Source organism: Chlamydomonas reinhardtii, chromosome 10, assembly GCF_000002595.2.
Source record: "Chlamydomonas reinhardtii strain CC-503 cw92 mt+ chromosome 10, whole genome shotgun sequence".
NCBI lineage: Eukaryota > Viridiplantae > Chlorophyta > Chlorophyceae > Chlamydomonadales > Chlamydomonadaceae > Chlamydomonas > Chlamydomonas reinhardtii.
In genome coordinates, this window is record NC_057013.1 from 4,470,727 (window position 1) to 4,485,418 (window position 14,692).

General features: G+C 63.9%; 2 protein-coding genes across 2 annotated transcripts in view; both read right to left on the reverse strand.

Moving 5' to 3' along the window:
* Window positions 1-799: 799 nt before the first annotated feature.
* Window positions 800-10,755, reverse strand: CHLRE_10g451700v5 (uncharacterized protein). Its single transcript, XM_043066981.1, has 10 exons — window positions 9,903-10,755; window positions 9,218-9,662; window positions 8,893-9,020; window positions 8,468-8,565; window positions 8,185-8,291; window positions 7,736-7,854; window positions 6,767-7,433; window positions 6,301-6,429; window positions 4,050-5,825; window positions 800-3,832 (listed from the first exon to the last, which is right to left on the reverse strand). The coding sequence occupies exons 1-10, from the start codon at window positions 10,247-10,249 to the stop codon at window positions 1,463-1,465; spliced, it is 6,186 nt and encodes a 2,061-aa protein (XP_042920378.1). The 5' UTR covers window positions 10,250-10,755; the 3' UTR covers window positions 800-1,462.
* Window positions 10,756-10,849: 94 nt separating this feature from the next.
* The window catches only part of CHLRE_10g451752v5 (uncharacterized protein), a 7,386-nt gene continuing 3,543 nt past the window's right edge, over window positions 10,850-14,692 (reverse strand). Inside the window, exons 9-15 of the mRNA XM_043066982.1 lie at window positions 14,610-14,622; window positions 14,150-14,356; window positions 13,914-14,003; window positions 13,612-13,767; window positions 13,228-13,395; window positions 12,972-13,099; window positions 10,850-12,684 (exon numbers count right to left, since the gene is read on the reverse strand). Coding sequence (XP_042920379.1) covers window positions 12,540-12,684; window positions 12,972-13,099; window positions 13,228-13,395; window positions 13,612-13,767; window positions 13,914-14,003; window positions 14,150-14,356; window positions 14,610-14,622 — 907 coding nt within the window. The 3' untranslated portion in view covers window positions 10,850-12,539. The remainder of the gene's footprint in view (window positions 12,685-12,971; window positions 13,100-13,227; window positions 13,396-13,611; window positions 13,768-13,913; window positions 14,004-14,149; window positions 14,357-14,609; window positions 14,623-14,692) is intronic.

Here is a 14,692-nt window from a genome sequence, read left to right on the forward strand (position 1 = left end):
GTGGGTGGGTTGTGGGGATGAGGCAGAGCAGCGAAGACCTAGACAGCTCGGGAGTTAGCAATGGGTTGAATCCTTGGCTGGTGGGTTGGATTGGGGAACCAGGGACGCTAATACAAATCCCTACTGCTGATTGCTGGATACGGCAGCTGGGTAGGATTTCTGGACACTACTGTCGCTCTGTCCAAAGACACGCCACGCGCGCTCAAGACTCCTTATCAGAAAGGCAGGTGATGAATGGGCAGAAGGAACGGAGGCGGTCAGGACTCCTTGCGCTGTTAAACTGAGTCAGTAAATGGGTAGCTGGCTGGGGAGGATGGGCGTGCGGGTTGCATTCTTACTTTCAGAAGTGCACGCATCAGTCAAACTGGCCGCTCTAGGCAAACTAGGAGCCAACAGGCAACATGAGGATATAGGACCAGCAGCCTGCGGGCGCCGGGCAGCAGTCCATACGGCAATCTACTCCATCCCTACTTGTGCTGTCAATCTACTCACTACTTGTGCTGTCGTGTGACTCAGCAGCGTACGGGGGGAGGCCTGATTTGTGCGTGTGGCCGTGTGCTGAGCTGTGGAGCTCATGGCTAGCTATGTGCGCTCACCAGCTGCCCCTGCTTTGTGGGATGGGTGCGTGGGGGCGATAAGCAAGCGCAGCAGGTCATTGCCAAACCTGGCACGCATGGCATGCAGGGACCTTCTGAATGGCGCCTGACACGTCAGTGGCCCGTGGAAGTCCCAGTGGGGCTTAACCCGGCCGGTAGCCATGCCCACACAGCGCCAGAGCCAGCGCTGCTGCCAAGTACGGTATGGTATAACGTTCCACCAGTGCACGTCGAAAGCCTTGCCTGGCCGCCCTCAGCCCCAGGATACTCCCGGAGCACATGCCCGAATCCCACAGACCCCTTGTCCCTCCTCAACGTTACAAGCAACAAAGCAAGCAGGCAAGCCCCACAGTCGGTGCTGACCTAGTGGCCATTAGGCGTATCTCAGTTGCCTCCCACCAGCAACTTAGTGGCCGTTAGGCGCCTCTCAGTTGCCTCCCACCGGCAGACCAAGGGTGGGCGGGCGGAAAGCAACCAAACAGGCATAAAAGCAAAAACAAGGCATAAAAGTACTGTACGATAGAAAGAGACAAACGGCAGATGCTGCTACCAGCAGCATCTGCGCTACTTGGAGGAGCAATAGCGCCTCGTACGGCACTCCGTGCCATACCCACTTAATCGTCGTGAGAACCTGCCTTCTCCGACGCTCATACTTCGCTCCGGAGAAGTCAACATTTGTCCCCCAACATGGCACGCCATCGGTCTCACACATCCTCAAACGCCCTCACACCCTGGTCTTGCCACAGCCTGGGCGAACTCACAATCAATACGCACGTGTCATTTGAGCCATCGTGATATCTGACACCAAACATTCATTCCTATTATGTTACGGTCTACGCGACCATGGTGCGGGCTACAGAACCAGGTTACCACCAGCCCGAGGGTGGCGGCGCGTGGCTCGGCGGCGGGTAGCCTATGCCAGGCGGCGGCGCGGCCCAACCGCCGCCGGGGGCCGGCGGCGGCGCCCAGCCGCCTGGGCCCTGCCGCTGCGGTGGCGGCGGTCCCCCAAGATGCTGGTATTGCTGGTACGGCTGGTGCTGTTGGTGGTATGGCGGCTGGTGGTGAAGAAGTGCGGGCGGGGGGTGGTGCGGCGGCGGCTGGTGGTGTGGTTGCTGGTGCGGCACTCCCCAGTACGGTGGGGGCTGCTCATGCAACGCAGGCGGCATCTGCTGGTAGTGGAGCGGGGTCTGGTGTTGGTGTTGGTGCGAGTGCGGGGGCTGCTGCGGCAGTACCGGCAGCAGCAGTCGGCCGCCGTATCCTCCGGTAACAAACCCGCCGCTGCCACCGCTACCGCCGTTCCCTGTCACAGGAACCCCTCCTCCTATTACCGCCCCAACTCCTGCCCCCGCTTGGCCCAGCAACAGTGGTTGCTGCAGCGGCGGTTGCTGCAACGGTAGTTGCTGCTGCCGGCTGCGCGGCGGCGGCGAGGGCGAGCGCCGCTCTCGCTGCCCCGGTGCTGGACCGCCTCCCGTTCGGTGCAGGCTGCCGCCGCTGTGTGAGCGCTGCATGCGTTCGGGCTGCGGCGGCCCCTTGGGGTGCGGGCGCGGCGGAGAGCGGGAGCGGGAGCGGGAGCGAGGCCGGGCGACGGGCCTCACAGGGCTGCGACGGCTTCCACCGTAGGGCCTCGGGCTGCCACGCCGGCCGCCACTACCTGTGCCTCCTCTAGGAGAGGCTGAGCGGCGCAAGGGCTTGGGCCCTGGGTGGTTGCGCCGGTGCGGTGACGGCGGCGGCGACATGCGGCGCGGCGGCGTGCCGCCGCGGCCAGTGCCAGACCCCCCGCGCACTGACGGCGGCGGTGAACGCGACCGGCCCCGAGGCCGCTTGCAAGGCGGGTGGGCTTCAGTGTGCGGGTGCGTGTGCAGCGGGCCACGGGGCAGCCGGCCTGGGCTGGGTGACCGCCGTGTGCGCCAGTGCTCAGGGCTAGGCGACCGCCGCGTGCGCCGGTACTCAGGGCTGCGCGACCGCCGCGGGTAGCGGCGCTCAGGGCTGCGGGACCGCCGGCCCGGACGCGGCACCGGTGAGGCAGGGCGCGCCCGGCGCGGCGGCGAAGGCGAGCGGCGCCCGCGGCCAGACCCAGCAGAGCCGGTGCGGGGAGGCAGCGGCCCTCGGGGCCCGCGGCCTGGTGAACGGGAACGCGAGCGGGTCAAAGGCCGGGCCGGGTGGCGCGCAGAGGCTGATGGGCGCGGCGGAGATGGCCGCGACAGACCGCCTCTGTTGGCGGATCCGCCTCCGCGTTCGTCGCCACGTTCGCCTCTGCGTTCGACTCCGCGTCCAAAGCCGCCGCGCTCGCCGCCTCCGCGTTCACCGCCGCCGCGCTCGCCGCCACCACCCTGGCCGCCGCCGTGCCCACGCTCGCTGCCAGCGCGAGCAGGCGCTGGCTGGGCCCTGCCTGGCGCCGCCGCGGAGGCCGCCGCGGGTGCAGGTCCTTTGCGTGCTGCTGGTGCAGACCCCGCGTTCGGAGCCGCCTTTGATGTCTGGGCGGATGGCGCCGGCTTGGCCGCCGGTGCTGCTGCTGCTGTTGCCGCCCCTGCCACCCCTGCCGCACCCGCCGCTGCTGGTGCGGACTTCGCTGCTGCTGGTGCCTGGTTCGCCGTCGGCGCCGTGATTGCTGCTGCCGCTGGCTTTTGCGCCGGCGCCGGTGCCGTTGCGGCCGCAGGTGTTGAAGGCGGACCTCTTGCCGCACCAGGCGCTGCTAGTGGCGCTGCGGCTTGTGCCGCTCGCGCGGCTTGCCCCGCCTTCGCTGCCTTGGCGCCTGCCTTGGTCAGCGGTGCCTTGCCGGCTGCGCCCCTGGCCGCCGTGGCGGCGGCGCCGCCGTTCTGCTTTGGCGGCGGCACACTGCCTCCGGCCCCTCCTTTGCCACCCTGGCCTGTGTGCGCCACTCCAGCGGCCTTGCCCTCAGGCCTGCCGCCTCCCGAGCCACTAGCTCCACCAGCGCCACCAGCACCGCCAGCGCCACCGGCGCCGCTAGCACTACCCGCCTGCGCCTTTGCCCCCGCCATCAGCGCCTTGAGGTGCACTTTCTGCTGCTTCTTGGCCTGCGCCTTGGCCTGCTGCCTTGCCGCCGCCGCCACGTTCGCGGCCTTGGTCAGCTCGCGCTCAATTGCCTCTGCCCGCGCCTGTGCTTCCGGGTCCTCCAGTTCAGCCTCGTCACGGAGCGTGTGCCCCTCCAGCTGCACCACAGTCTTGGGTGTCGAGCGCGCGGCGTGCTGCGCTGCCGTCCGGATCTTGGATGCCACCTGCGATATCGGGTCGGTGGAATGGTGGGTGTGGAAACAGAGGCCAGCAAGGGGTGGGCACCGTCAGGTGAGGCGAGACAAACGGGCAACGATCGACGAAACAAATGTGCAGATCGCCTGATTAGCTGGCTCGTGAACTGCGTCAGCAGGTCCCTTTGTAACCAAGCCAATCTGATTAGCCTTAGCCTGCCCATGGACGCCACCCGCCACACCGTACCCGCAGGTCGGCCTCGGGCCACACGCCCCTCAGCGCCGCCACGTCCATCGCACGCAGCACCACCCCCTGCAGCAGGCTGTGGGCCAGGGGGCTTTCGCCGAGGTCCCAGCGGACCCCACAGCCGCCGCCGCCGCCGCCCCAGCCGCGACCATGGTGACTGCCACCGCCACCGCGCCTGCCACGCCCGCCGTTGCCGCCGCCATTGTTGGCGGCCGGCTTGGGAGGAGTGAACGTGCCAGCGTACGAGCGATACACCTCGTCAATGTCGCTAGCCGCCGAGCCGCTGCGTTCCGTACAGAAGTACGGCCGCAGCACGTCGGCAACTGCCGCCAGCCAGCTGCCGTGCCGGCCCTGTACGGCAGGCAGCGGCTCCAGGTCCGCGGAGCGCTGTGCGCGCTGCTCGTACTCCCAGCGCTCCGGTTTGCCGGATCCGTCGGCCGTACGGTAAATGTCGCGCCGCCGCCGTTGCCGGGACCTGCCGTAGCAGTCCTGGATGTCGTAATAGCCATCCCACCCGCCGTACGCCTCAAATTCATTGTACCAACCGTCGTCGTACAAGCTCTCCTGGCCGAGGATGTCGGGAATGGCTGCCGCACCGCCACCGTCACCGCCACCGCCGTCGCCGCCGCCCAAGTCATCCAAATCACTGTCACCGCGCTCGATACGGATGGCTTCGCCAATCAGCCCCATGCCTCCGCCACCGCCGCCAAAGCCGCCACCACCGAAGCCGCCGCCTCCAAACCCGCCGCCACCGCCGTAGCCATCATCCAACCCATCATCGAACGCGTCAAGCTCGTGATCAAACTCATCAAGGTGGTCGCCAAAACCGTCCTCGAAAGCGTCCAGGTCATCGCTGCCAGCGCCATACACAATAGCGCCGCGAAGCGGCGCCTGCCGGCGGCGCCGCCACCGCTGCCCTGCGCGGCGAGCGCCGCCGCCGCCGCTGCCACCACCACCTGCACAACCGGCAGCGCCGCCGCCAGGGACCGAGGCGGCGTTGACCTCCCCAGGTCGCACCAGCGCATCGTCACAAGACCGATGCAGACCCTCGTACACAGACACTGAAGTGATCCGCAGCCGCCAACCGCCACCGCTAGCCTTCTCGGCGCAGACAGCAGCCTCCTCGGCAGCCTGCCCCGACACCGGCGCTTCCGCCGCCGGCGCCGCCGCTTTCACCGCCGCTGCGGCCCCTGCAGGCTGCTCCGTGCTGCCGCCGCCAGCTCGCAGCCAGTTCTGCCGCTCGCCGGCCTGCCGCCACTCCTCCGCCGCCGCGCGGATGACGCGAGCCCCCACACGCGCCGCCGCCGCCAGCCACGGCAGCGTCTCCACCACGCCCGGAAAGGTCTCTCCGGGCACTGCTACTGCCGCCGCCTCTGCTGCAGCCGCTCCTGCCGCTGCAGCTGCTGCCCCCGTTGCTGCTGCTGCTGCCGCCGAGGCCTGCTCCACGATCCGCAGCGGCAGCATGTTGTCGTACTGCGCCGCCACTCCACCCAACAGCGACAGCGGTGATGCCCACACCCGGCTGGTGTGCGCCCCCACGCCGCCGCCACTCCCGCTGCAGCTGCCACCGGCCGCGCCGCCCCCACTGCGGCGGCCAGCGGCGCCAGGGCCGGCGGCGCCGCCGTTGCACGGCTTCTGGCCGTGGCCGGCATCACTTGCCTTTTCGTCGAGATCCGAAATCGCCGCGAAGTCTTCCTCGGCCTCAACGGACTCCGCAGCCCATCGGGCTTCATCAAAAGAGGGGTAGGCGTGGAGGTGCGGGGGGTCCCAGAACGCCTGCGCGCCACAAACCCGGGAGAAAGTTGCTAGATTAGTAGACGTATACAACTGGTTCAGCGGGATCCATGCTAAGAAATCGAGGGTGCCAAAAGCCGCGAGGTAGCCAGCAATAAGCCAGTGAGTGCAAGCCGCGAGACCAAGAGCGCAAAGGCACGGCATGGATGCCGATGTGTCTGTTCTGGCGTCAGGATTCCTGGCGTACCTCAGCCATGCAACATGCTTTCACCCCACGCGATCCACCTCACACTGCAGCGCCTGTACTCCCCTTCCTTGCGCCGCTGCAAACCCTTGCGCCTCCTGCACCCCGTGCGCCCGCTCCATCCCCCTGGTTTGGTGTAAGGTAGATTAGGCTGGTATTTACAACCCCCTCCCGCTTGCAACTAACGCCTCTGCCTGCACTCCCCTCGTTTTCGTTGGTTTTGGTTTAGTTTGGGCTGGTATTTACAGCCCCCCCCCCTCGCCCCTTACGCACCTGGCTGGCGGCTGTCGCGCAGTGGGGCGCGGGCGGCGGCGCCGTGGGTGCCAGCATCAGCCGCACCGGGCCGCGAGGGTGGGCGGCCAGCGAGGCAGCCAGGTGCAGCGTGGGCAGCCGGCAGCTGACCTGCAGGGCGCACGTGTGTTTGATTGTGTGTGTTAGGGAGAGCACGAAGGAAGGAAAAACGCAGGATGGTGCATGCGAGTGTTCGATGTGGATGGGTGGGGGGATGGGTGTGTGTGTGTGTGTGTGTGTGTGTGTATGAAAGCACAAGGTTGTGTGCATGCGCGGTCGACGTCATAAGGGGGACAACGGGGAGCAAACCCAGAGTGCGCGGGACTGCACTGCAAGCGGAGTATATTTGAAGAATGGCTACAGGGTTGGGGACCACGGACTCGGCATGGCAGGTGAGGTGGATCACAACGCTCCGCGCGCACTCCGCCTTCTCCTCTCAAGTGCTCACCTCAAGCAGCTGCAGTGCGGGCGGCAGCGGCACCGCAATCATCTCCGCCGCAAGTGCCGCCAGCTCCCTTGCCTCCTGAGTCGCCTCTTCTGCATCAGTAGCTGCCACCGCATGAGTCTCCGCAGTCTCCGCAGCCTCCTCAGCAGCTGCAGCAGCCTCCGCAGCAGCAGCCTCCGCAACAGCAGCAGCAGCCATCTTCTCTGCTTCTGCCTCGGCGGCTGCGTCTGCCTTGCCCTTGCCCTTGCCCTTGCCCTTGCCCCTGCCCCTGCCCCTTCCTCCTCTGCCTCCCTTGCCTCCCCTACCTCCCTTGCCTCCCCTGCCTGCCTTGCCTCCCTTGCCTTTCGCCACCTCGGCAGCTTTGGGCTCTGCAGTTCCACCAGCAGCGCTACCACCACCACCCCTGCTTCCTCCGCCCAGCGCGCCGTGCCCGCCCACCAGCCTCGGCCGCTGCGCGAAGCCGCCGGCGCCGCCGCGCAGCCCGCGGCGCTCCCACCATCGCGAGCAGTGGGCCACGCCGGGCGTGGCTAGCCCCAGGGCGCTGAGGCGTGTGAGGCAGACCAGGCTGGAGGCCAGGTGGGGCAGGTCGGAGGCACGGACGTGCGCGCTGGGCAGGTCCAGGTGTACCAGGCGTGTGAGGCACACCAGCATGGGCGCCATCACCCAGGACCTGTGTTCGTTGTGTACGTTTTGTTCGGTTGGTGGTGGTTGGTTGGTTGGTTGGTTGGATGGTTCGTTTGGCGGCGCGCTCGCGATGTCCAGACTCGGGAAGGATGGGTAAGAAGCCACCGCATGATACATGAGCCGGTGTGGCAATTGCACGGCACAACAAACCTGGCACGGATGTGATACAGGCCAGACGAACACAGCAACCTGAGTAGCACTCCGCTCTGACAGATTTGGTGACAGTCAGGACTCAGGAGTAATGACACATACAAGTCGCGCGCAAACAGTTGCTAAAGCTTCGCTCACAGGAAGTAGTGGTGTGTGGGCCGGAAGCTCCACTGCGGGCGCACGTCCTCGTTTGAGGGGCAGATGATGTCCAGGCGAAGGGTCGCGAGGGAGGTCAGGTCGTGCAACCTCTCCAGCTCCTGTCGCGAGTGTTCGGCAGTTCACACGGCGGGGCCGTATGTGGGGAGGGCGGGCTGTCGATTCCAAAAGAAATTCAAAATACCGTAACCGAGACGGAGGGGGCTGTAAGGAAGCAAGGATGTGCATGGATGCAGGTCAAGCGCGAGGGGGATGTGGTGCAAGGACAGAGAGACGGTTAGTAGCGTATGGTAACCCGGGATCGATCCTGAGGACTTCGGGAAGAGACAGGCCGTACACAAGCAGAGGCCCATACATGCACAGCATGCTGGTTGGGCATCACCGCTACAGAGCTATTGCGACCGCTGCTGTTGCCCCGCTATGGTACCCACCTCCTCAGGCCGGCGCACACCGAAGTGATACATGTCGTTGGGCGCGCTCTGCAGGTCCAGGTGTGTCAGCCCCGGCAGCCGGGCCAGAGCCACGACAGTCGTCTCCGCTGAGGCGTGGAACGACAGGGATACGGCATGAGACGTTTGAACATGCCCGGCCCAGATCCACCTCAACAAGGGAGGCCTCCAATTCAAGGCCAGCAGCTAACACACGCGCACACACGCACGCACGCATGCATGCGCGCGCACACGCACACACACACACACACATACACATACGCACCCGAAACGGGGAAGAGGTCCTGCCAGGGGCCCCAGGTCGCGTCGTCCTCATCGGGCGTCAGGCCGTTGAGCAGCGCGCTCAGCCGCAGCCGCCGCAGCCTACAACCACGGTGAGGAAGTCAGGGGGACGGAGAGGAGCGGGCGGATTGACACAAAGTCATACATATGAGAAATGTGTTTTCGGAGCTCCGGGCAGCACCACGTTGCACTCGGTGCGATTGCGGACTAAGGCCGTGTATCACCCCAGATGCAATATGCGCCGGGAGCTAGCAGGCAGCCTATCAACCGCAACCGCAACCGCAACAGTCCGGCCAGCCGGCAATGCCAAACCCAGCCTCAGTGACAAGACCGAATGCTCCCAGAACTACACTGACGCCTGGCTACCAGTACAGTGTGCCCCAACTCTGCCACCCCGCCACGGCCAACCTGGCAAAGGTGGTGGCGACGTCGGCCCCCGCAAAGCAAGGCGGCAGGCGCCTGTTCCACCCGCATGCCAGCTCCAACTCCGTCAAGCCAGGGCCCACGGCACGGAGTAGCGGGTCCGCCGCGCGCTCCTGTGTATGTGGGACGCATTTAGTTGGTTACGGGACAGCTGCAAGGGGACTGTGGAACAAGAGGAGCACTGGGCGTCAGCAGACGAAACCATGCCGGGTTGTGCAATCTGAACGGGCCAGTTTCCACAGAAGTGTGGTGACTGCCCCAGCAAGTGGGGTTGCAGCACTGGGCATGCCGCACTGAGTGGCATACACACCTCATCGCTTGCGTCCAGGTGGAGACTGAGGGATGTGAGGTGCGGCAGCGCGGCCGCCAGCTGCACCGCCCAGCCGCCATCGCGTCCCGCATCCACCGCAGCCGCCGTTCCCTCGCCGCCAGCAGCAACCAGCGCCTCGCCGGCAGCACCGCGGCCTCCGCCTGCACGCCCTCGGACGCCACGGCCGCGCCCGCCGCCCCTGCCGCCTCCTGGCACACCCGCTGCCTCCGCCGCCGCGGCACCTTCAGCGGCTGGCGCCGCAGGCGCAGGCAGGCCCAGGGTTGGGCTGAAGTGGAAATCCGGCCGAGAGGCCTGGGCCCAGACCGTTGGCGACCCGCCCTTGCCCCACTGGTTCGGGGTCCAGGGTGCGAGTCGCGGCAGGTGCGCCAGATGCACAGCAAGCCGCGTAAGCCAGCAGCCGCCGAAGTGCTGGGCCACCGGGAGCCTTGGGTGAGGTGGAGCATGACAAACGTCACATAGGGATGATCATGATCATGATAGTGATGATGTGTAGCGAGTGGGATGTAGTACGGAGGTAAGCGGGTCAACCGCGCCCGTGGCTCGCATACGTGGGGATCCGGGCTTGATACCTGTAACCACAACCCTGCCAGCCACGGTCCCCGCCAGCACGGCCCGACGCGGCTTTCGCCCCCCCCCGTGATAATACGTGCGTTAATCCACTCACAGTATAGCAGAGGCAGGCAGGTTGTAGTCGCATTGCAACTCCACCTCGGTCGGGTGACAGCCTCGGTCCAACAAGGTCGCCAAGCCTCCCAGCACCAGGTCGATGGCTTTGCTCTTGCTCTTCTCCAAAACCTTCCGGAACGCTTCCCTCTCTTTCTTAATGGATCCCTCCGACAGTAGCGGCGCCTGGCCAGAGCGAAGCCTAACGCGCGTGCATGAGGAGAAGAAGACTGTCCGAGCCGCCCTACATGTCGTCGCTAGCCGTGCGGCACTGGCTGCATCTAGGCGACGGTAGAACTCGGGAAAAGCAACCACAACGTCCACCAGGCACTTCTCGTCGCCGGCCATGTTGCGGTTTCACCGTCTTCTTTTATTCACCGCATTGATTTATTTGATTTTGCTTGTAATCAGCATACATAATCGCCTGTTGAAGCATATACACGCAGCCTCGCACATTTGTGGCAATTTCCTATGTCACCCGCGCGAGTGCTAACTGCTAAGTCTCAGGGGACCGTTGATATCTGCCCAATTGTGTTGAACGCAGGTAAATGTACTGATTCACGTGAACCGGGGGGATGGGTTGGGCACGGTAACACGGTAACAGCCACGGTTGCTGCAGTTGCCGGGAATGCAAAGGACTGGCCGGGGACGCGGATGCGACCGGATAAACAGCGCATGTCGGCGAGCCTTGCAGTACCGGTAATTCTCGCCACTGCAGGCTGCTTTGCAGCAGTGTCAGCAGCGTCCGAATGACAGGGCTTGCATCTTCGGGGAGCAGCGGGGGAGCGGCAAGAACACGATTCCACGATTGCAGGCCCTCGGGCAATTCCCAGGCTTTCCGGGGGTGAATTTTCGCCGGGGCTGAATATGGTCCCCGAATCTCACAAACTATGTCAACTATTCCTTCCCGGGGGATGGGGAGGCATTTGGGGCCCCTTGATGCCGTACACGAGGAAAGGGTCCGGGCCAGCGCCTGCCCCTTGAAGATGCACGCCCTGTCACTGAGCTGCTTCCGCCTTCCTGACTTCCTGTAACCTAGGGCTTGCATATCCAGGTGCAGGCGCTCGGCCGGAGCGAGAAACAGCCAAACAGGGACAGGCAGGATTGCGGACAGATTATGATCCGGCGCAGGCACATTATGTCGGACTAGGACACAGTAAGGCTGTGAGTCGCCAGCTGTGTTCACGCCAATATCAAGATGGCCACACGCCCTCGACGCACCACTGTCATGCTGTGACGCAGTGACTAAGAGCCAGCAGGCGTCGTCAAATCTTGCGCCAGCACAAGAGCCCCTCTACCCCCCACCTTACGGGATTGGTTCAACGTTAACCCCCCCCCCCCACACACACACACACACACCGGCGAATGCTGGCGCAAGAGCGTTGGCCGTATCACCCGTCTATTTCCGGTGCAGGGGCCCATGGAGGGGCTCGGTGCCTGGACACAACAAGTGAACAGTCCTCGCTTTACAGCATTTCATGCAGCATAATAGGCGATGGCCCGCAACAAGCCACGTATGTCTTCAGCAGGGGACATCGTCTGGAAGAACCCGAGGCCGCAGAACCACGCGGGTCAACGCAACCCGATCGCATTCTACCTATGACAACAAGCAGCGAGAACTGTCTGAGTGCAGCTAGCGGTTGGCGGCAAGTGGCTTGGAGGATCACACCATAGAATGTATGAATACCCTCACGGCGTCACCTCACTCCTCTGATGCTTGCGCACTTAGCGCCGCATCCACTCCACACCTTACCGCGCCACACATCACGCATGCCCGCACAACAGACAACCGTCAGCAACGAAAGGCTAGGACACGGCTAGCCAGGGGCGCGGCCTGCACACGCGCCCTTTAGTGCCGTATGCACACGGTGACCCACCAAAACACACAGACGCAGGGACAAATGCAAACGTACTCCTGCACCACGTTCCACAAGTGTGACATAGCCAGCTTGGGCTTTGTAGGTTTAATAGATAGCAGCTCTAGAGGACTGTCGACGTAATGCGGCGGTTGCCGCTGTAGGTAAAGCCCTCCTGCGCCAAACAGCGTTCCCTAACACTCGTTTCAGCTACGGGCCCCTTACATACGCGCCGCGGCCTTTCATGGGCCTATTCGTGCGTTAAGGGGCCAAAAACCAGAATATGGTAGCTGAGCGTGTGGATGAATGATGCGATGCGTAAAGACTCACAGTTGCGCAGCGGTCACATAGTACCTCTCACGCGCCCAACGGTCAACCAAACGCGTATAAGGCATTGACGACGCCCTGTGACGAATAACCCGTAGCGAGTAAGCCAACCTGCTCAATGCAGCTGGCGTACAACAGACAGCCAAGGCTGTCTGCAGCGCCGCTGGCCAACACGTCCCCCAACAGCAACATTCATATTTATACCTGGCATTACTAATACCACAAGCTCTGGCTGTACGCGCGCGCAGTACGGAAGCCGCGGCTGCGTGGTGAAGACGATGTACTTTATGCACGCACGCAATGATCGTCACGTATCACAGGAAGCCAAAATCTTGATCGGGACCCTTGTGTAACCTGCTGGGTCCCTTTGGCATAGACACACGCACACGCATTGACACGCGCACTTGTCACAGGCACAGTATGATTTGAGCACACGCATACTAAGAATCGCTCGCTTAGATGATGTTGGCAGGGCAGCACTTGTTGTCGCTGCTGAAGGCGTTGGCCTGGCACACGCCCTTGTAGCAGAAGGACGATGTGGAGGCACAGCCGCCCGCGCGCACCGCCCAGCACAGCGTGGAGCCAGCCACGGGGCTCAGCCTGTGTGGAGGGATTGCATGTGTGTGTTAGAGGGCACAAGGAAACATACATGCCCGTGCACGAGTTTGCGCATGCGTGCAGCATGTGCGTAGTAAGGGGTTGAGCAGGCGTGGCAGTGGTGGCACGTTAAGCCAGAAGTTGACGTGGCGATCCTCGCCACGTGCGTGTGCAAGGGGCCTCAGACCTACAGTGACTGCCCGTCGTGACAGTTGCCGAAGCAGCATGATACCCTGCCCAAACCACGCGGCCCCTTTGTGCATTATAAATTGCTGGTCCCAGCTACTCACTTGCTCAGGCCGGTGAACTTGAGGGAGGTAAACTCGCTGTAGAACTGCCAGCTGTATGCCTGCCTCTCACCGTTGACGGTGATGTACCGCAGGTCGGAGCGGCAGGCGGTGTTAACGATCAGCTCCACCTGCGAAGCAGTGAGTGTTGGGTTGTGTGCATGGCCTTTTAGACACAGCATACGGTACAAATCCGCTAGCGCAGCGTGGTCTGCCACAAAGCTTCTATCACTCTTATACGCAGATGTACTCAACGCACCTTGGCGAAGTCCATCCTGCAGCAGGCCGAGCTCGCGGAGCAGCTCTGCGACTTGACCGTGGTGCAGAACACCTGCACCGGGCTGCCGTTGGTGTCGGTGCCGGAGCTCTGGGTGATAGCGTCCAGGATGAAGGGCACGTTGGTGGTGGACTGGGGGCAGGTGTGGGTCTGCACAGGGCGGGCGGGGAAAAGCGGGGGAAGAGGAGCAGGTTAGGCAAGCGCCCACACCACCAGTTGTAATCCGCACGGGCATCCGTGCGTGACTGTGTGCCAAGATCGCGATGAGGAAGGGATAGGTGCGCCACCAGGAGACGCGCGTGGCACACTGACGAGTAATACCATGCCCTGCGTCTACTGTGTCTGCGCTGGCGCTGGCGCACACACCTGCACCAGCTGCACGGGCGGCGGCGGCGCGGGGGTGAGCTCGGGGGCGCAGGCGCTGCTGCTGGTGCCGCTCAGGCAGTCGGGCGAGCCGTCCACGGGCTCGATTGTCGCGAGCAGAGTGTAGCCCGACAGACGGGGCGGGCAAGACTCGCCGCCCTGCGAAGAGGGATGCGCGAGACAGAGAAAGCGCGGTCAGTTACATGCAGACCGGAGGGCTGGGAGCTATGTGATGCAATCTTTGTCGGCCCTGTCGGCCATCCATTGCCTCATAGCAGCCGCAAACAATCCAAAACAGTTCTCACCTTGACCTCCGACAGAATGAGCTCCAGCAGGTCGTTGATCTCGTCCTGCAGCAGCGCGCCGTCCTCTGCCGACAAGAAAGTGCCGCACACCTGTGAAATCGGGCGCGAGGGAGTCGACTGTCAAGTCAAGCTTCGGGCATCAGTCATTGGCAGCTTGGCGTCCGCAGGACTGATAGGAGCTCACCAGCAACCAAAAGAACCACAAAACAAGGCGTCACTCCCAGCTTTGTACTCACAACGACGCTGGGGTTCTGGGCGCCGTACTCAGTGATGCAATCGCGGTACTCGAAGGGCCACACCATACGCGCGTCGGCGTCCTCGGCAGCAATGTTCAGCGTGTCCGTCATGATGTTCGCGACGTCCAGGCAGTTGGGCAGGCCGGCTGCACCGGTGTTGCCCCAGGTGGGCTTCTGGCCCGGGCGCGTGACGGCGGGCGGGATGATCTGAACTGCGGGCGGGGAAGCGCGGGGAGGGGGAAACGGGTCTAAGGTAAGGGCGATGGAAATTAGCCGGAAGGCCGGGACAGCGACATGACAGTTGGCAGGACGCGGTAAAGAGAAACCGGTCCAGTCAAGGCATGAGCCGTGAGATGGTGTACTGTTTTAGGGGCTGAAAGTGTGCAGGGCTAGGACCTAGAGATGAGGTGAAGCGGGAGGGCTGTTGGATTAGAGGTCACAGGACACAACGGGATCTTACCCGAAGCGCACACCTCGCACGGGGGAGGGGGCGAGGGAGGAGGCGAGTGGGGAGGGCGCGGAGGAGGGGGAGGAGGAGGCGAG